Source organism: Elephantulus edwardii, unplaced genomic scaffold (assembly GCF_000299155.1).
Source record: "Elephantulus edwardii isolate Elephantulus edwardi_28Jun2011 unplaced genomic scaffold, EleEdw1.0 scaffold00066, whole genome shotgun sequence".
Classification (NCBI taxonomy): domain Eukaryota; kingdom Metazoa; phylum Chordata; class Mammalia; order Macroscelidea; family Macroscelididae; genus Elephantulus; species Elephantulus edwardii.
Window position 1 is genome coordinate 16,043,308 of NW_006399816.1, and position 14,642 is coordinate 16,057,949.

General features: G+C 36.8%; 1 protein-coding gene across 1 annotated transcript in view; it reads right to left on the bottom strand.

The window, feature by feature from the left end:
• Window positions 1–5,389: 5,389 nt before the first annotated feature.
• The window catches only part of PIAS1 (protein inhibitor of activated STAT, 1), a 127,542-nt gene continuing 118,289 nt past the window's right edge, over window positions 5,390–14,642 (bottom strand). The window contains exons 11-14 of the mRNA XM_006888361.1: window positions 14,353–14,533; window positions 10,056–10,198; window positions 6,799–6,836; window positions 5,390–5,931 (exon numbers count right to left, since the gene is read on the bottom strand). Of these exons, the coding sequence (XP_006888423.1) occupies window positions 5,638–5,931; window positions 6,799–6,836; window positions 10,056–10,198; window positions 14,353–14,533 (656 nt within the window). The 3' untranslated portion in view covers window positions 5,390–5,637. The remainder of the gene's footprint in view (window positions 5,932–6,798; window positions 6,837–10,055; window positions 10,199–14,352; window positions 14,534–14,642) is intronic.

The window sequence follows — 14,642 nt, forward strand, 5'->3', positions numbered from 1 at the left end:
TGCAGTCAGATCTGGAAATGTATAGCACTAAGAAAGTCCATTGTCAGGGACCTCTCTAAAACCCCAAAGAGTTAATAATCTCTAAACTTCGTGTGTGTGTGTACCGTCAAATCAGATCTGACTGGTACAGGAGGAGATTGTCCCTCCTTCCCCAGCAGAGCATTTGGTGGATTTGAACCGTGTGCCTCTGGGATTGTAGTTGCAGCTCCTTACCACTAGGCCACCAGAGCTCCCCTAATCTCTAAACTTTTAACTAAGACTAGGGTGTACCTTACTAACCCCGTGGTCTTTCCAATCACCTTCATTTGAGAGCTGGATAATGAATAAGGATGACAGAAGAATGGATGCCTTTGAGTTGCGCTGTTTGAGAACAATATTGAACATCCATGGACGGCTAAAAGGACATGGCAAAGCTTCATCATGATGCTTGGAAAGGTAGAGGGAAGGTCAGTGAAAGAAAGGAAGGTCCTCAACAAGATGAACTGATACCGTGTCTGCAGCAACTGGGCTCAAGTGTGTGAGGTTGGTACAGGATAGGACATGGTTCAGATCTGTTTATAGGGTTGCTATGAGTCGTACTTGAATTGACAGCACATAATGATGTTAACAATGTGTTCAGACAGTTGTAACAGTCAAACCTGCCATTATTACATAAGTAAAAGATGTGTCAAATCACTTGGTTTCCTCTGCACACACAAGCACATTATTCTTGTTGCTGTAGTGTTTGGTTTTTTTGATCAGTGATTTTGTCAAATTTTCTAGTGTCTTAGTTATAATGCTGTGGCAATTAGTATTTGCAAACTTGACTTTTATCAATGACTTTTGAGAAAATGAAGCAGTCATTAAAAATTAATTTAAAAAAGGCAAAGGCTTTGCTCAATACTGTAAATAAAAAATATAACTCAATGTGAAATTTTCAAGTTTGTTATATTAGTATAATCTAAGGATGATTACATTAAAGAAGTTTACAAGTGTATTTGGCACATTTTTTTCTGATTAAAACGGATACTAAACATTTCTAAATAAGTATTCTGTCTGTTCCCACTCAGGAGATTGTGGGTGGGTTCTTACACTTGTGGTGACACCACCTAGATCTAATTCACCACAGGCATCAGCAAATCATTCACAGCTCATCAGTAAGACTGGAGTATTCAAATACCTTGGATGGAAGGGGAAAAAAGGGAAATCTAGGCTTCAGTAATAAATGTCCTTTCCCTCAAAGCTTTTTTTCTGTATTTATCATGGAATGGTAATTTATCATTGGGAAGTATAGTTTTAAAAATCCACTGCTTCTGATTTCAACTCATAGCAACTCTACTGAACTAGATTGAGCTTCCAGAATTGTGACTCTTCACGTAAGAGTTTCCTCTCCCTCCCAGAGCATTAGTGAGTTCAAACCAACCTCTTCTTGGTTACAGAACTAAGGACGATGCCCCTAGACCTCCACTAAGGTATTATTCATTTCTCTTGCCTAGGAAGCATCGGCAGTACAGCATGCCAACTAGGGCTGCTAGAGTAGCTGTTACACCAGGCTCTTCTTGGCTAAGGAATATTATGCGTTCCCAAGGAAAGGTGTCCATGGCTTAGGTTCCTAGGATTTTGTTTAGTGTTCTGATTTAAATACCGACCCCCAGGAACATCTACCCTTGCTTCATGTTTCTTCATAAAAATTCCATTGGGTTTACCCAGCCCTTTGTGTTCCTTGCAGAAAGGCCACAGTGCTCCTCACACTCAGATATCAAACAGATGCTATGGATCACTACAAAGCTAGATATATTTCAATAGGAAGAAGAAATGATTGTTACTTCATCTCAAAGCATATTCCGAGAGCATTAGTCACTTAAGCTTTGAAATCTCTGGATAAAAAATTCTTTAGAATCTCAAAACCATGATCACTTTTCTAATAGAACTGTCGCCTTGTACACCCAGCAGTATATTTTACAGAAGACAAATTAACTGAAGGCTTTTATTACATCTAAAGAGCTCTACATAAACAGGTAACATTCAATAGTAAACAATTTTTTTCCAATGCATGTAATAAATATTTCCACTTGGTACTTTTATACAAACTGACATTGGTCTACTATACATTTTTAAAAGCCATTTTACTGGTTTGGCATGCGGTATGGAAATTCTAAGAGAGAAAGTTTTAAGGCAATGAATCACAGATTTAAGTTCATGGAATTTATGGTAACTTTTTTATCTGTTTATATACATTTCCCCTTTGTTAATTAAACAATTAACAGCAGCACACTCTGGGACCACCAGCTATTCTTCCTTCCACTTTGAAATCTAAGCTTTGTGTTTTATTAAAAAAACAGAATTTTAACATGTAAAACAAAATCCTTACTAAAATAATTTTAAATGTCCTTTAAAGTCTCAAAGAGCTGAAAATATGTCTTTAAAATGGATTTTTTTTTAAAAAAACAATGTGCTTCCTATAGTTATTAATTTTAAACTGATAAAGGGTTTCAGATACTGGACTCAAAGGAAAATCTGCTGAGGAATCACATTTTCAAAAGCTTAAGTAAATCTTTCCTCAGTCAGTAACCATACAGAATTGGGATAATGCCTAAATTAACAGTAGAAAAATTTTAATGCTTAAAATAGTTAACCAAATGGTTAAATGGTTAAAGTTCAGATTGTTGTAAAAAGATGTATCCAATAATGCCCACAAAGTAATTAAAAGCCACGTCAACCCTACTACTCAGTTATTTTATCAAAGATGTGTGCATATACATACATACACACACATACTACACACAGTACTGTACAGAAATACATACACACAAACACACACACTTATTATGAAAGACCAAGGCAAGGAGAAAGTTGTCACACTTGCCTAAAGATTCTGAGACTATTTGTCCACAGAAGCATGTCAATACTGGTAGAGGGTGGGGAATGAGGATGGACTGAGGGGGAAAAAAAAAGGATGAAATGACTAAGCTTTTTTTTTTGTTTGTTTTTTAATTAGGAAATGAAATAAAGATGCAGTGACACTAATTATTATTACAGAAAAATCACTGATTGATATCAACTATGAGACCAATTGTGATAAATACTAATAATGCATCATTCTGGACAGTCAACAACTAAAAGAAAACAAACTCCTCACAGAATGGAATGACAAAATAAAAAAGACAACCAAATGGTTAATTTCTTCCATGTAGATATGACAATAGCCACATTTATTTCTCCCTATTATCTGTTCTTCCCTTGGATTTGGTACAACACAGGAAATGAATGAAATTAAGCCCAATCAAAACTGGGCTAAAGAAAGTATAGGGAAGGGTTTTCAACTGCAGAGTTTAAAAGAACAATTGAGTTACCACATACAGTTATTGATCAGAGTTTTGAGACCACTAACAACATAAAGAGAGATTTAAAAAAAGCTATTCTTCTTACCTTAGGTTGTTAGATGAAGTAATAGCAATATGAATCCTATTGCAATGTGAAGAAGCAACTGCCCACAATTTAAGTAATGTCTACCTCAATCCAAATTTAAACACAAATTATACTATCAAGTATTAGTCTAAATGAATGTCAGTGAGAATTCTTAAAATATTTATTCACTGTAATACCAGATTAAATTTTTGTAAAAGTAGCTCTTTCCTGTTTTAACTCACAATGAATCCATTTTTGTTATACTTTTTATTATTGCAAATTGTTTAGTGACTATAACTCAGCCATATATGTGTGGAATACACATGCATGGGGGAAGACTATATAACTCACTTACCACTCACACACATTGTCTATAAATACATATATACATACACACACATATACATATCAACACCAACTTTGTCCCCAAAATTCAAGTCAACAATTTAGTGGCAGAGAGATGCTATAAAAAGCAGACATTAATTTTTGATGCCACACAGTTATATGAACCATTAAGTTTAGCATACAACTGAAGATACAGCCATTGTGAATTCTACCTGAAATAAGTCATTTGTTACCAAAGCAAGGTTTAAAAAGAAGTTTATACACAAAAAGTGGTCCTTCGTCAACTCTGAGAACAACGCGTTGGCATTAGCAGTTGTGATATAGAAATCCAGTCTGGAAAGTTGGCAACAATTACACCCCTTCTTTATCCTTTCTACTCAACCTACACAGTCAAGCAGCTGTAAAAATACTTTCCACACCTGAGAATGTACTATTTTCTCTGATGAGGATTTTGGGACACAAGCAGAACCACTTTCCCTTTTCTCTAGCCCTCACTCATCTCCTGAAAACAGTTTTTAATATATTTACACCTTCCGTTATTAATAATAATAGGTCAGACTGATCCATGAATTCTAAAAAGAAAATGATTTTTCCTATGGCATGCTTGTTTTTAAAAAGATGAAAAAACACGCTCCCCCCACCCTATCCCACCCCAAAGGAAGAAAGAAAACAAAACAAAACACCAGGGTAGACAGGCTATGAAAGCAAGTACACTCCAAGGAAAAACTAAGGACCAAGTGCATTTTCAATCCCAACTGTTTATCAAATAGCAGACATCTAAGACTGACTTGTGTGTTGCACTGTATTTTCAAAGCAGAACCTAACTTTTAGGATCACTGACTTTCTTTTCTAAGGTGATGCCACCTCATCTTGGTCAGCTGCACGAGACATGCAACAGGGCTTTTCTAAGCTACTTTTACGTCCTACTTTGGTATGATCTGACGTGAAAACTCAGTACCCTGTAGCCAAAATGGTAGGTGTTCACAGACTTTGCTTAAATACACAATACTGGCAGCCCAGATTTTGAATAAAAAACTAGACTAAAAGTGTATTATTCACAGGTCTGTAAAGCCTACTCTTAATTCTTACCCTGACAGTTTGATTTTACTACCTCTAAAATATATTCTCAGGGGGCATACAGCAAATAAAGAGAGAATATGTGATGGAGAACATGCAATTGGGAGAGCCAATAAAGATGCTTATGTGTGAATTCAAGGCCTTCAAAGCACTTTGAAAGAAGCAGGCAACTGACATATCAACTGAATGCAAAGTTGGGAGGAGAACAGTAATGACAAGAAAATACGCACAGACCCACACACTGAACACACACCCCCACAAGCTATGTCCTGAAAATACACAGGGAATGCAGTGGGACAGATGAGATTTATAACTTAAGGCTGGATGAAATATGCACACACACAAATAGAATTCAACTCTTTTTTTTTTTAGCAAATGGAAATTAAATCTATCTCCCCCCCAATCCCTTCCCACAACAGAAAAGCCCACCATTTAAAACATGCATTTCCTTTTGTTATTGCAAATAAAATAATGCCATCTGTCTGAAGTAAAGAAAACCAAAACCATAGGACAAAGGATGAACATCTTCAGAATCCAGAAAAAAATCAACTGAAGGTGGTTGTGGGTACTTTTTTCTTCCTTTTTTTTTTTTTTTAAACAAGTGTTTTATCAGACAGGCAGTCTTAGATTTATATACAAAAGTAAAACTGAAAATATAGTTTTGTTCTCTGTACAATTCTTTTAATTTTTTCCCTAAAAAAAGGAAAAAAACCCACGCTTGTGTACTTTTCTAAACAGAATAAGGTAAAACAGAGCACAAAGTTCTCTTCTTTCTGCCAAGTGTTCATTTAATCTGGGCTGGGAGTGGGAGCAGCAGGGGCAGGGGGATCAGTCCAAGGAAATGATGTCTGGTATGATGCCGAAGATGGATGCTGTGTCCGCACTGCTCCGGTTCGTGACCGTGTGGCTATGGCTCTCCCGCAGGCTGTTGGAGGACACAAGGCTGCTGTTGCTGCCACTACTGCTTCCATTGGTGGTTGGCAGAGAAGTACTGCCTCCTGCACTTAATTGATCGAGAAACATCTGTGAGGAGGTATACGGGAAAAAGCGGGATGAATGTAAGAGGTCTTGATCATCTGAAACTGCTGCTGCTGCTGCGGCAAGAAGGGAAGTGTTGTAATGCTAGAAAGGGGTAAAAAAACCAAAGACAAAAACATGCGTTAATCCTACTAGTTAGTAAGTACATAAGTATTTACTAACATACCTAGTGTTTCTAGATGTTTACTAAGATAATGCAAATACAAATGGCTTTTCTATAATCATCTTTTCTTAAGTCTTTTATGAAAATATGTTTTTTATTTTATATTGGTTTGTGTCATCTAAAGACTTAAAGAGACTTTTTCTATCTGAAACTTGGGGGGAAAATATGAATTAACATTTTTTACTTTGTACTGCAAAAAATTCTCAAAATTCTATTTCTAAAGAGGTTTGGAAGAAACAAAAAATTATTTTTTCTTATTGGAGTTATCTGTCCAAAAAGCTTATCAGTCACTCAGTCCCTCCAACTCACTGTCCTGTTTCTCTTAAAGAGAAAGCAACAGTGGACAGTGTTATCAGACCCTGTTCCCATGATACCCTCAGACAGAGAGAAAACAAAAGGATTCTTACTTAAATGTAACAATAATAGGTATAAAAACATTTGAGTTTTCCAAGGAAACTTATTTTTCTTTCTCTCAGCTACAGATTAAGAAGACTAGATGGTGCAGTATTTAGCCCTTGATGCTAACAAAGTCAGCAGTCTGAATAAGCTTGTGGTTCTTTAGAAGAAAAGACCAGGTGATATGCTTCTGTAAAGATTACAGTCTAGAAAAACTCTAGGACAGTTCTACCTTCTCATATAGGGTCTCCATGACTTACAATCAACTTGACAGAACACAACAATGTCACATTAAATTTTCTGAGAAAATGTATTTTCTTTCTCTTAAAAGAAATATTACGCTTTTAAAATATTTTAATGTTTAGTTAAAATAATTTCCTCATTTTGCATACCTGATTGTCTCCTGATAAGAAAGGAAAGAAATCTAATCCTGTAGAAAATAAAGACAAAAGTTAGCTTTGAAAAACATGTACAAAGAAAAAAAACCCTGCCAAATGGACCACTACTGGGTGAACCTGGAGGACATTATGCTGAGTGAGGTATCTCAGTCACAAAGGGACAAATGCTATATGGTGCCACTGTTGTAGAATGAGGCTGGCATTGGGGTGGGGGTAAGACTGAGAAAAACTGGATGGAATATGTTTATGGCATTGAAGTCTATGGGGGAGAGAATAGTCTAAAAGTATTATATTTTAGGGCATTATTTTTATCGTAGGAGTATGCAATGAGGGTTGCAGAGTGGATTATATTTGGGGGTAGGAGGTGGGGTTTGGGGAGGTGCGGGGGGGGATTGTGTAACAATGAGGGAGTTTTTCTTTTGCTTTTCAAGGAGAAGAGCAAATGGGGGGGGAGGGGGGAGGGGTTTGTGCGGGGAGAAGGGTGCAACAATGAATGAATGGAATCCCAAAATCTCTGTAGATGTTCATTGAAATGAAAAATAAACAACCTAAATTTAAAAAAAAAACAACAAAAAAACAATCAGAACAAAAAAAAAATAAAAATGCTAGGTCATTTAGAATTTTTAACATGTAGTGAGTTGAATAAGCATAATGGTCTCCCATCTCTAGATTACTAAGGCTGACATCCAAGTTTTAGAAATGATCTATCTCCCAGCCCTGTGACTCCATCTGTGGGGCTTGGGCCACTGATGCCTTTACATCTAAAACCAACCCCTAAACTGGCAAGGCACTTTCCCCAAAACACTCTCAGTAACATTTCACCTCTGCAGTAACATACACCTCTGCAGTAACATTTCAATCTAATTTACTCTCCACAACTATCTCATAAAGGCATATCATCATTTTCAGCCTCATTTTGCATAGGTGAAAGACTGAAATGGAAAGAGCTAAGAAAATTGTAGCCGCACTTTTCTGTTTTCAATTGCTTTACCAACACTGTTTATTGACAATTAAGTACCACTTGTAACCAAGCACGACCCACAAGCTTTGCTCAGCAGCACAAGGCAGGAAGAGACCTGAAAGCTCATATGGTAGTTACTACAAAACAATCAGCCCTGATTGCTTAATTCTCGGGGGTTCTCTGCAAGGCCTCTTTCGAGCCACATACTTGCCCATATCATCCATGTGTTAGGAACTGTAATGTGCTGTATGATGCAATGTATAATATGATGAAGTGCAACTAAGTTAATGTCACTAAACTGTCTCATTATGATATCTAATCTTGGGAAATACTACAACAAACATGTAGGTAAAAATACAGCAAACCACATATACTCTGAATGTTATATGGGGATCCATTCACTGTCAACAATAATAGATTTCAATACAAGGAACAGCAAAATGTATAGCACTGTGAATCATAGTAAGATGTGGCAGTGTGCTAAGTAAGATAGGGCTGCATGGTTCAGTACAGCAGCTACTAACCACAGGTGGCTATTTAAATGTATTCAGATTAGTGGAAATTAAAATTCAGTTCTTTTTTTTTTTTAAGTTTTCTTATTTTTGTGTGTGTTTACCGTCAAATCGGATCTGACTGGTACAGGAGTAGATTTTCCCTCCTTCTCCAGCAGAGCATCTGGCAGATTTGAACAGCACGCTTCTGGGATTGCAGTGCTAAAATTCAGTTCTTAATTCACACTACTGACATACAGGACTGATAGTTACTGTACTGGGCAGAATATATGAATACATTTCCTATAGCACAGAAAAGTTCTATTAGACAGTTTTCATAACAATCAAAAATAATCCACTCAACTTTTTAAGTTCATCTGCCAATGGGCCTATAATTTTTTGTAGAATCTCAGGCCCTACAGAGAAGATTCTGAGTGACTTAGCTGACTGGCCATCATTCATGAGGGCAGGTCTGGTTAGTACTAAGAAGATCCACAGGCTTTCTCAGCTTTGGTGGAACAGCACACAGGAAGCTGTGCTGCTAACCCAAAACGTGGTATCTCTCAGGCAGTGCAAATCCATCAGCTGCTCCATGGGAGAAAGATGGGAAATCTGTGCAATTCATGGCCTCCAAAAACCTGCAGGAGGGTCAGCTAGGAGCCCATTCAGACATGTGCGTTTTTAATAGGCTTTCTAGCCCAGCGGGAATGTGGGTGGGGCCAGGAAATGGAAGTACTTAGGAAGGAAGTCAGTGTGCAGGCTTGCTGGTCAGAGAGCTGGTATCTTACTGATAAAGTTATAGGACGTAACACTAAATAAAGCAAGCACGAAAACCACTAAACTCAAAACCAGCCTTTATAGGAAAACACCTAATAAGATGTAACAGGAGAAATTCATGAGGCAGGCAAAACGTCTACACACTTGCTGCTTCTCAAGTACACAGCCTTAAGAATCTTTCTAGTTAACTGGCTCAGTTTAACCATCCCAACCTCCAACTCATTATCTTCTTAAAATAGAGAACTCCTTTTAGAGGGAAGTCATGCGCACCCATACTTAAAGAATTTTATATAATCATGTATCTCTACTGAAGGGTAAGTCATTCCTCAGTCAGACAATTCAAACAATACTGAAATCATCTGCATAACACTCCTGATATATAAAGGCATGTGAAGGGGATGGATGGATGTTGTGTTCCCCTACCAATCCAACTTTCTCCTTTCACCTTACATTTCTCTACTGAATTATCTAAAATGTGCATTCAGGTGGGTTTCAAATGAACAATTTTCTTAGATTATATGGTTAGTATATAAATTATTAAATGACAAAGATATATATGAAAACTAAAAATTCTTTGTGATAATGCAAATAATTATACTGTACAAATGAATGCACAGATAGCTCAAATTACTATTCAAAAGAAGGACCAGGTTCACTGAAACAAAAATAGCGATGCCAAATGCCTCTTAATTTTAACTATAATCAGGGAAAAGAAGATAATGTTCACAAACATAAAAATTCAATGCAACATATTGGAAGCCATCCAAATACCACTTGCAGAGTATTCTATTCTGAAGCATAAAGTCTAAACACCATGAAAACATGGGTTATGGATGAAAGTACAATCGAGAACCTTGGTCTGTATCTATGGTCACATTACACACTGCCCCTCAACCCTCAGTTCCATGGGTCCAAGTCTCTACATCTTCCCAGACTCTCTAGTCTTCCTCAAATTTACTCAGAAGAGGACTATATAGATCACAAGCATTCTATGTGGCAATATGAAAGAATCAGTAACTTACCTTGTAAGTCATAAGGCATGGGTGTCATGTGGAAAGGATGCCTATAGTCTTGGATAAGGGATGTGTTAATGTAGCTTGTATCTACAGCAGGGAGGCTTGGGGTGCGGGACACTGGGGACGCTTGATGTGGAAGACTTAAAATGCTGTAAGAAAAGGTATGCACAATTTTCATGAGTCAGTTCAATGTTTAACAGAGAAAATGCATTTCAGAGTGAGTTCTACCTTTTATGCTGAGGGTTAAAAAAACAGGGAGCAATGTATAAGTTAGACTATCAACAATTACTAGGCTATGTCTGTCCAAGTTATCTAATATTGCTATACTAGATACACCACAGTGACTTTAACAAACAGCAATGTATTCTTTTATAGTTTAGAAGGCCAAAGTTCAAATTTAGGGCAATTCTAAAGGGCAGCCTTCTTTGTTGGTTGTTGGAGGAAAAGTCCTGGTTTTCCTTCAGCTTCAGCAGGCCTGGTATTCCTTTCCCATTGTTAAGGAGCCTCATTAAATAAGGGCCAAAGTGCAAGAAGAAACATTTCAATCCTCATAATTATTTCATGGTATTCCCCTCTTGATTCACTTTCCTCCCCTTTTATCTCTAGTGGGATAAAAAGTATTAAAGGCAGAATTTGTTCTTGAAAACAAGGCATTCAAATTTTGTAAATAAACTAGTTGTTGTTAAGTGCCATGAGTCGCAGGTGGACTCATAGTGACCCTATGAAGGAGAGTAGAAAAGAAAAAAAAAGGTATCACAGGCAGTAACACCATAGGGGAACTACACTTCCCTCTCATGAAGGCTGTGAGATCAGGGAGTATTGCATTTTCCTCTTAATCCTCCTCCTAGTTGGTCTATTGGCTCAGGGAGGATTATAACTTCCATATGTGTTGTTGTTAAGTACCACTGAGTCATAGACAACCCATAGCAACCCTATGAACAAAAGTCCTGAACCCTGTAGTGTAAATATCGTGTTTCTCTCAGTTCATAGAGTTTCCAGAGACAAGCTATTTCGGAAGTGGATACCACTCTTGCTTCCAAGCTTGTTTCAATCTGGAAGCTCCACCAAACACTGTCCATGGGTAACCATTATCACATTTCACACATCAGTAGCATCACCATAACCATGAGTTACCTCAGTAAAGCAAAGTGAACGAACAATTCTATACACATCATTTTATGTATGTATTTGGAGAGAGGGGTGGGGTGGAGAAGTCCCAGCAAAGGAACAAGACAAAGGATATGTATGTAGCAGCCTGAGCAGTCAGGCTTAAAATGCTAGACAACCAGACTTTTAAGCTTTAGAACAGAAACTCTATCGTGTTTACCTGAGTATATGTAAAGTTTAGCACACTGTTCGGCATTTTGTTGTGTTGTTTGGTTTAAAAAAAAAAAAAAAAAAGGTTCACTGAACGAATGAAGGCATGGGACTGGTCCAAAATGATGAAGGGTTTTAAAAGGCCAGTGAGTCCAACCCAACTCGCAGAGACTGCAGAACTGGGTTTCTATGAAGCAGACTGCTTCTTTTCTTCCCTACTCGGCAAGCAGTGGATCTGAACTGGCAACCTTTTAGTTAGCAAATAAATGCTTTGACCAAAACACCAAAAGGGCTCTTTAAGAGAAAAAAAAAATAGTATAACTGAAAAAAGACCTCATGATGGAGGGGACGGGTGAAAAAACAAGTTTGGTACAAGGGGGATTTGCGGAGACAGGGAGCTAAAAGTTACAGGTCAATAGTAATTAACTATAGACAGCTCAACATACAGAAATAATTGTATAAAACAAAATGTACATGAATGAATAATTGCATAAAAAGGAGTAATGATATAAATAATACATTTTTAAAGACAAACAGAAAAAGGAAAGACCCCAGAAAAAGAGGGTAAAGTATCTAAATAACTGAGTGCCAAAAAAGTTTTACCCCTTTTAAAAAAAAATCAAGGAAAAATAAGTAACAAGAAAGAAATTAAATTTTTCTCTACACAGTGGCAGCAGCAATGGGCTCAAGTATATCAGAGATGGCAGGATGGAACAGAATAGGACAGGGTTCAGATTGTTGTTGACAGGGTCAATGACAACACAAAGAACTTAAAACAGTCTCAAGTGGAAAGATAAAGGTCACACCCTTTATCTAACAACAATAAACTATGTTCTCCAAATTAAGATAAAAGAGTTTATCTTTTGTTTACAAAACGTCACTTAAAGTCTGTGGGATGTGGAAATGCAATTTCAAAAGTACAGAATGTTTCTACAGATATCAAGGTTAGATTTCTAAAACCAGCTCTAGTTATGGCCATGTATCACATTTTTATGAATGGGATATGAAGCATGAAACACTCTCATCTGCCTCATATGAAATGTTCCATCTAATGGAAACTTTAATTAAACTTATGTCTATAAAAAGTACTGCAATTTTCTGTTAGCTGTTTCCTTTGACAATGCCTAAGGGATTAAGAGAAAGAAGTAAAAATGCTAGTATTTGAAAACACCTCAGTATACCAACAGTAAAGGACATTTCTTGATAAAATGTTAAATGTTAAAGCACACCTGGTGACTAAGATGGTAAAATGTTTTCTATTTATGGGTGGCATCTTTCTCCACCTAGATCTACTCTTTTTAATTCTGTAATTAATTTTCTTTTATTTTACTTTTAATTGTGTGTACTACTCTGAAATGTATTTCCACTTTTACATTGTACAATAAATGAAAACTAATACTCTCGGTTTCTGTTTCTAGTTACTGTAAATGTTCACTAATACTGGGCATAATACAAAAAGTCCCAAAAGTGACATAAACTTTTCAACTCTCCATTTTTTAAATCTGAATACAGAGAAAGAAAGACCTGGCATTTGCAAACACTTTAGCTGTGTTTAATTAGTTACTGAGATGCTCAGAAGTAGTTAATGCAACTAAAGTAACGTTGCAAGCATAAGAAACATTGAGTTCTATCTGGAGAAAGAATAAAGCATTCAAAGTCAAAATAATAGATTTCTAAGCACTCAACTATTTCCTGTAAAAGTAGGAAAACGTAAAGATTGCATAATTTATAGAAATATTATTAATATTATAAAGGATAGAAATATGCTATATATAATATTTATACAGATTTTTAAAACAATCTAATAATCTGTAATTACATTTTAAAAAGTCAGATATTATGTATTCAGTTTTATTATGATTTAGATGCTAAATATAAAACATCATGGAAAAAAATAAATAATTGCTCTAAAGAGGTTAGCGTCATCCAGTTTGGCTTTTTGTTGTTGTTCCTTATAAAATTTAAGAGGACTACTGGTTGTCCTTAAGGAGCTGTGTTGCTGACTCAAAGACTATATCTCTCTGATGGTTAAATTCAATCAGCGGCTCCACAGGGGAAAGGTGAGCTGTGTAATCAACAGCCTTGGAAATGCAGTGGATGGTCAACTATGGGCTCTGATTCAATGGCAACAAGTTTAAGCAAATATTCTAACTTCTAATAATCTTTGTAAATGTTTTAACTAACTCCTCAGGCCCTCTGGAAATTTAACAGAAATAGAAATTTTCTTAGTCATTACTGAGTTAGATAGATGGCAAAGAGGGAACAGTAAAGAATATTTTATACTTTGGTTTTTTTTTTGTTGTGTACCAACAAATCGGATCCGACTGGCACAGGAGGAGATTGTCCCTCCTTCTCCAGTGGACCATCTGCAGGATTTGAACAGTGAGCCTTTGGGATTACAGCACAGTTTCTTTCCAGTAGGCCACAAGGGCTCCCTTAGTAAAGCATTTTTAAAAGATGCTCTAGGTAGTTCTGATCTGACATACTTCAGACATGTTGCAAGGAGGGGCCCATCCTTGGAGAGGGACATTATGCTTGGGAGGGTGGAGAGACGCCAGGAGGGGAAGACCCTCAATGAGATGGACTGACTCAGTGACTGGGTTAATGGAGGTAGGTATGTCAGAGATAATAAGGTTGGCTCAGAACAGAGCAGGCTTTAGAGCTGTCAGACAAAGGGTTGCTATGATTCGCAAGCAACTCAAAGGCATGTAACAACAAAAACAACTAGTTGTGATGTACTCCAAAGTCTGAGTAAGAGAGTTATCTTGGGTTTGATGTATACTACAACCAAGACAAATTTATTTTGTAGCCAATGACTCCCCTTTATCACAATCTTTTAAAAACTCATCTATACTTCGACAGCTAAGTTTTAGAATAATGAAAAATCAGTATTTATTTGTTGGAACTTTTAATCCTTACCTTGCCAAGTTAACTTTTACCTTTTTAATGAAAAGAAAACAAATCTAAGCAAACAACAAGTATTTACCCTTTATTATTAAGTGATGATGTAGGAGACAGAGAAGGACAGGTCCTCTTTGCAGAAGGCTCTTCCTCTTCTTCATCAGATGAACTGTCTATGGTCAGATCAATCACTTCTACTTTCTTGTTTTTACTTGAGGACTGGTGGTGAGAAGTCACTTGATGCTCCAATGTGGAGCTCAAGCATCCTGTATGGGAGTAATTGCAAACATAAGGCGAAAAACTCCGTAACTTCTTTTCTCAGTGACCCTTCGGATTAACCCAGCACTTACTGCTTTGACCCATAAAATTGCTGGA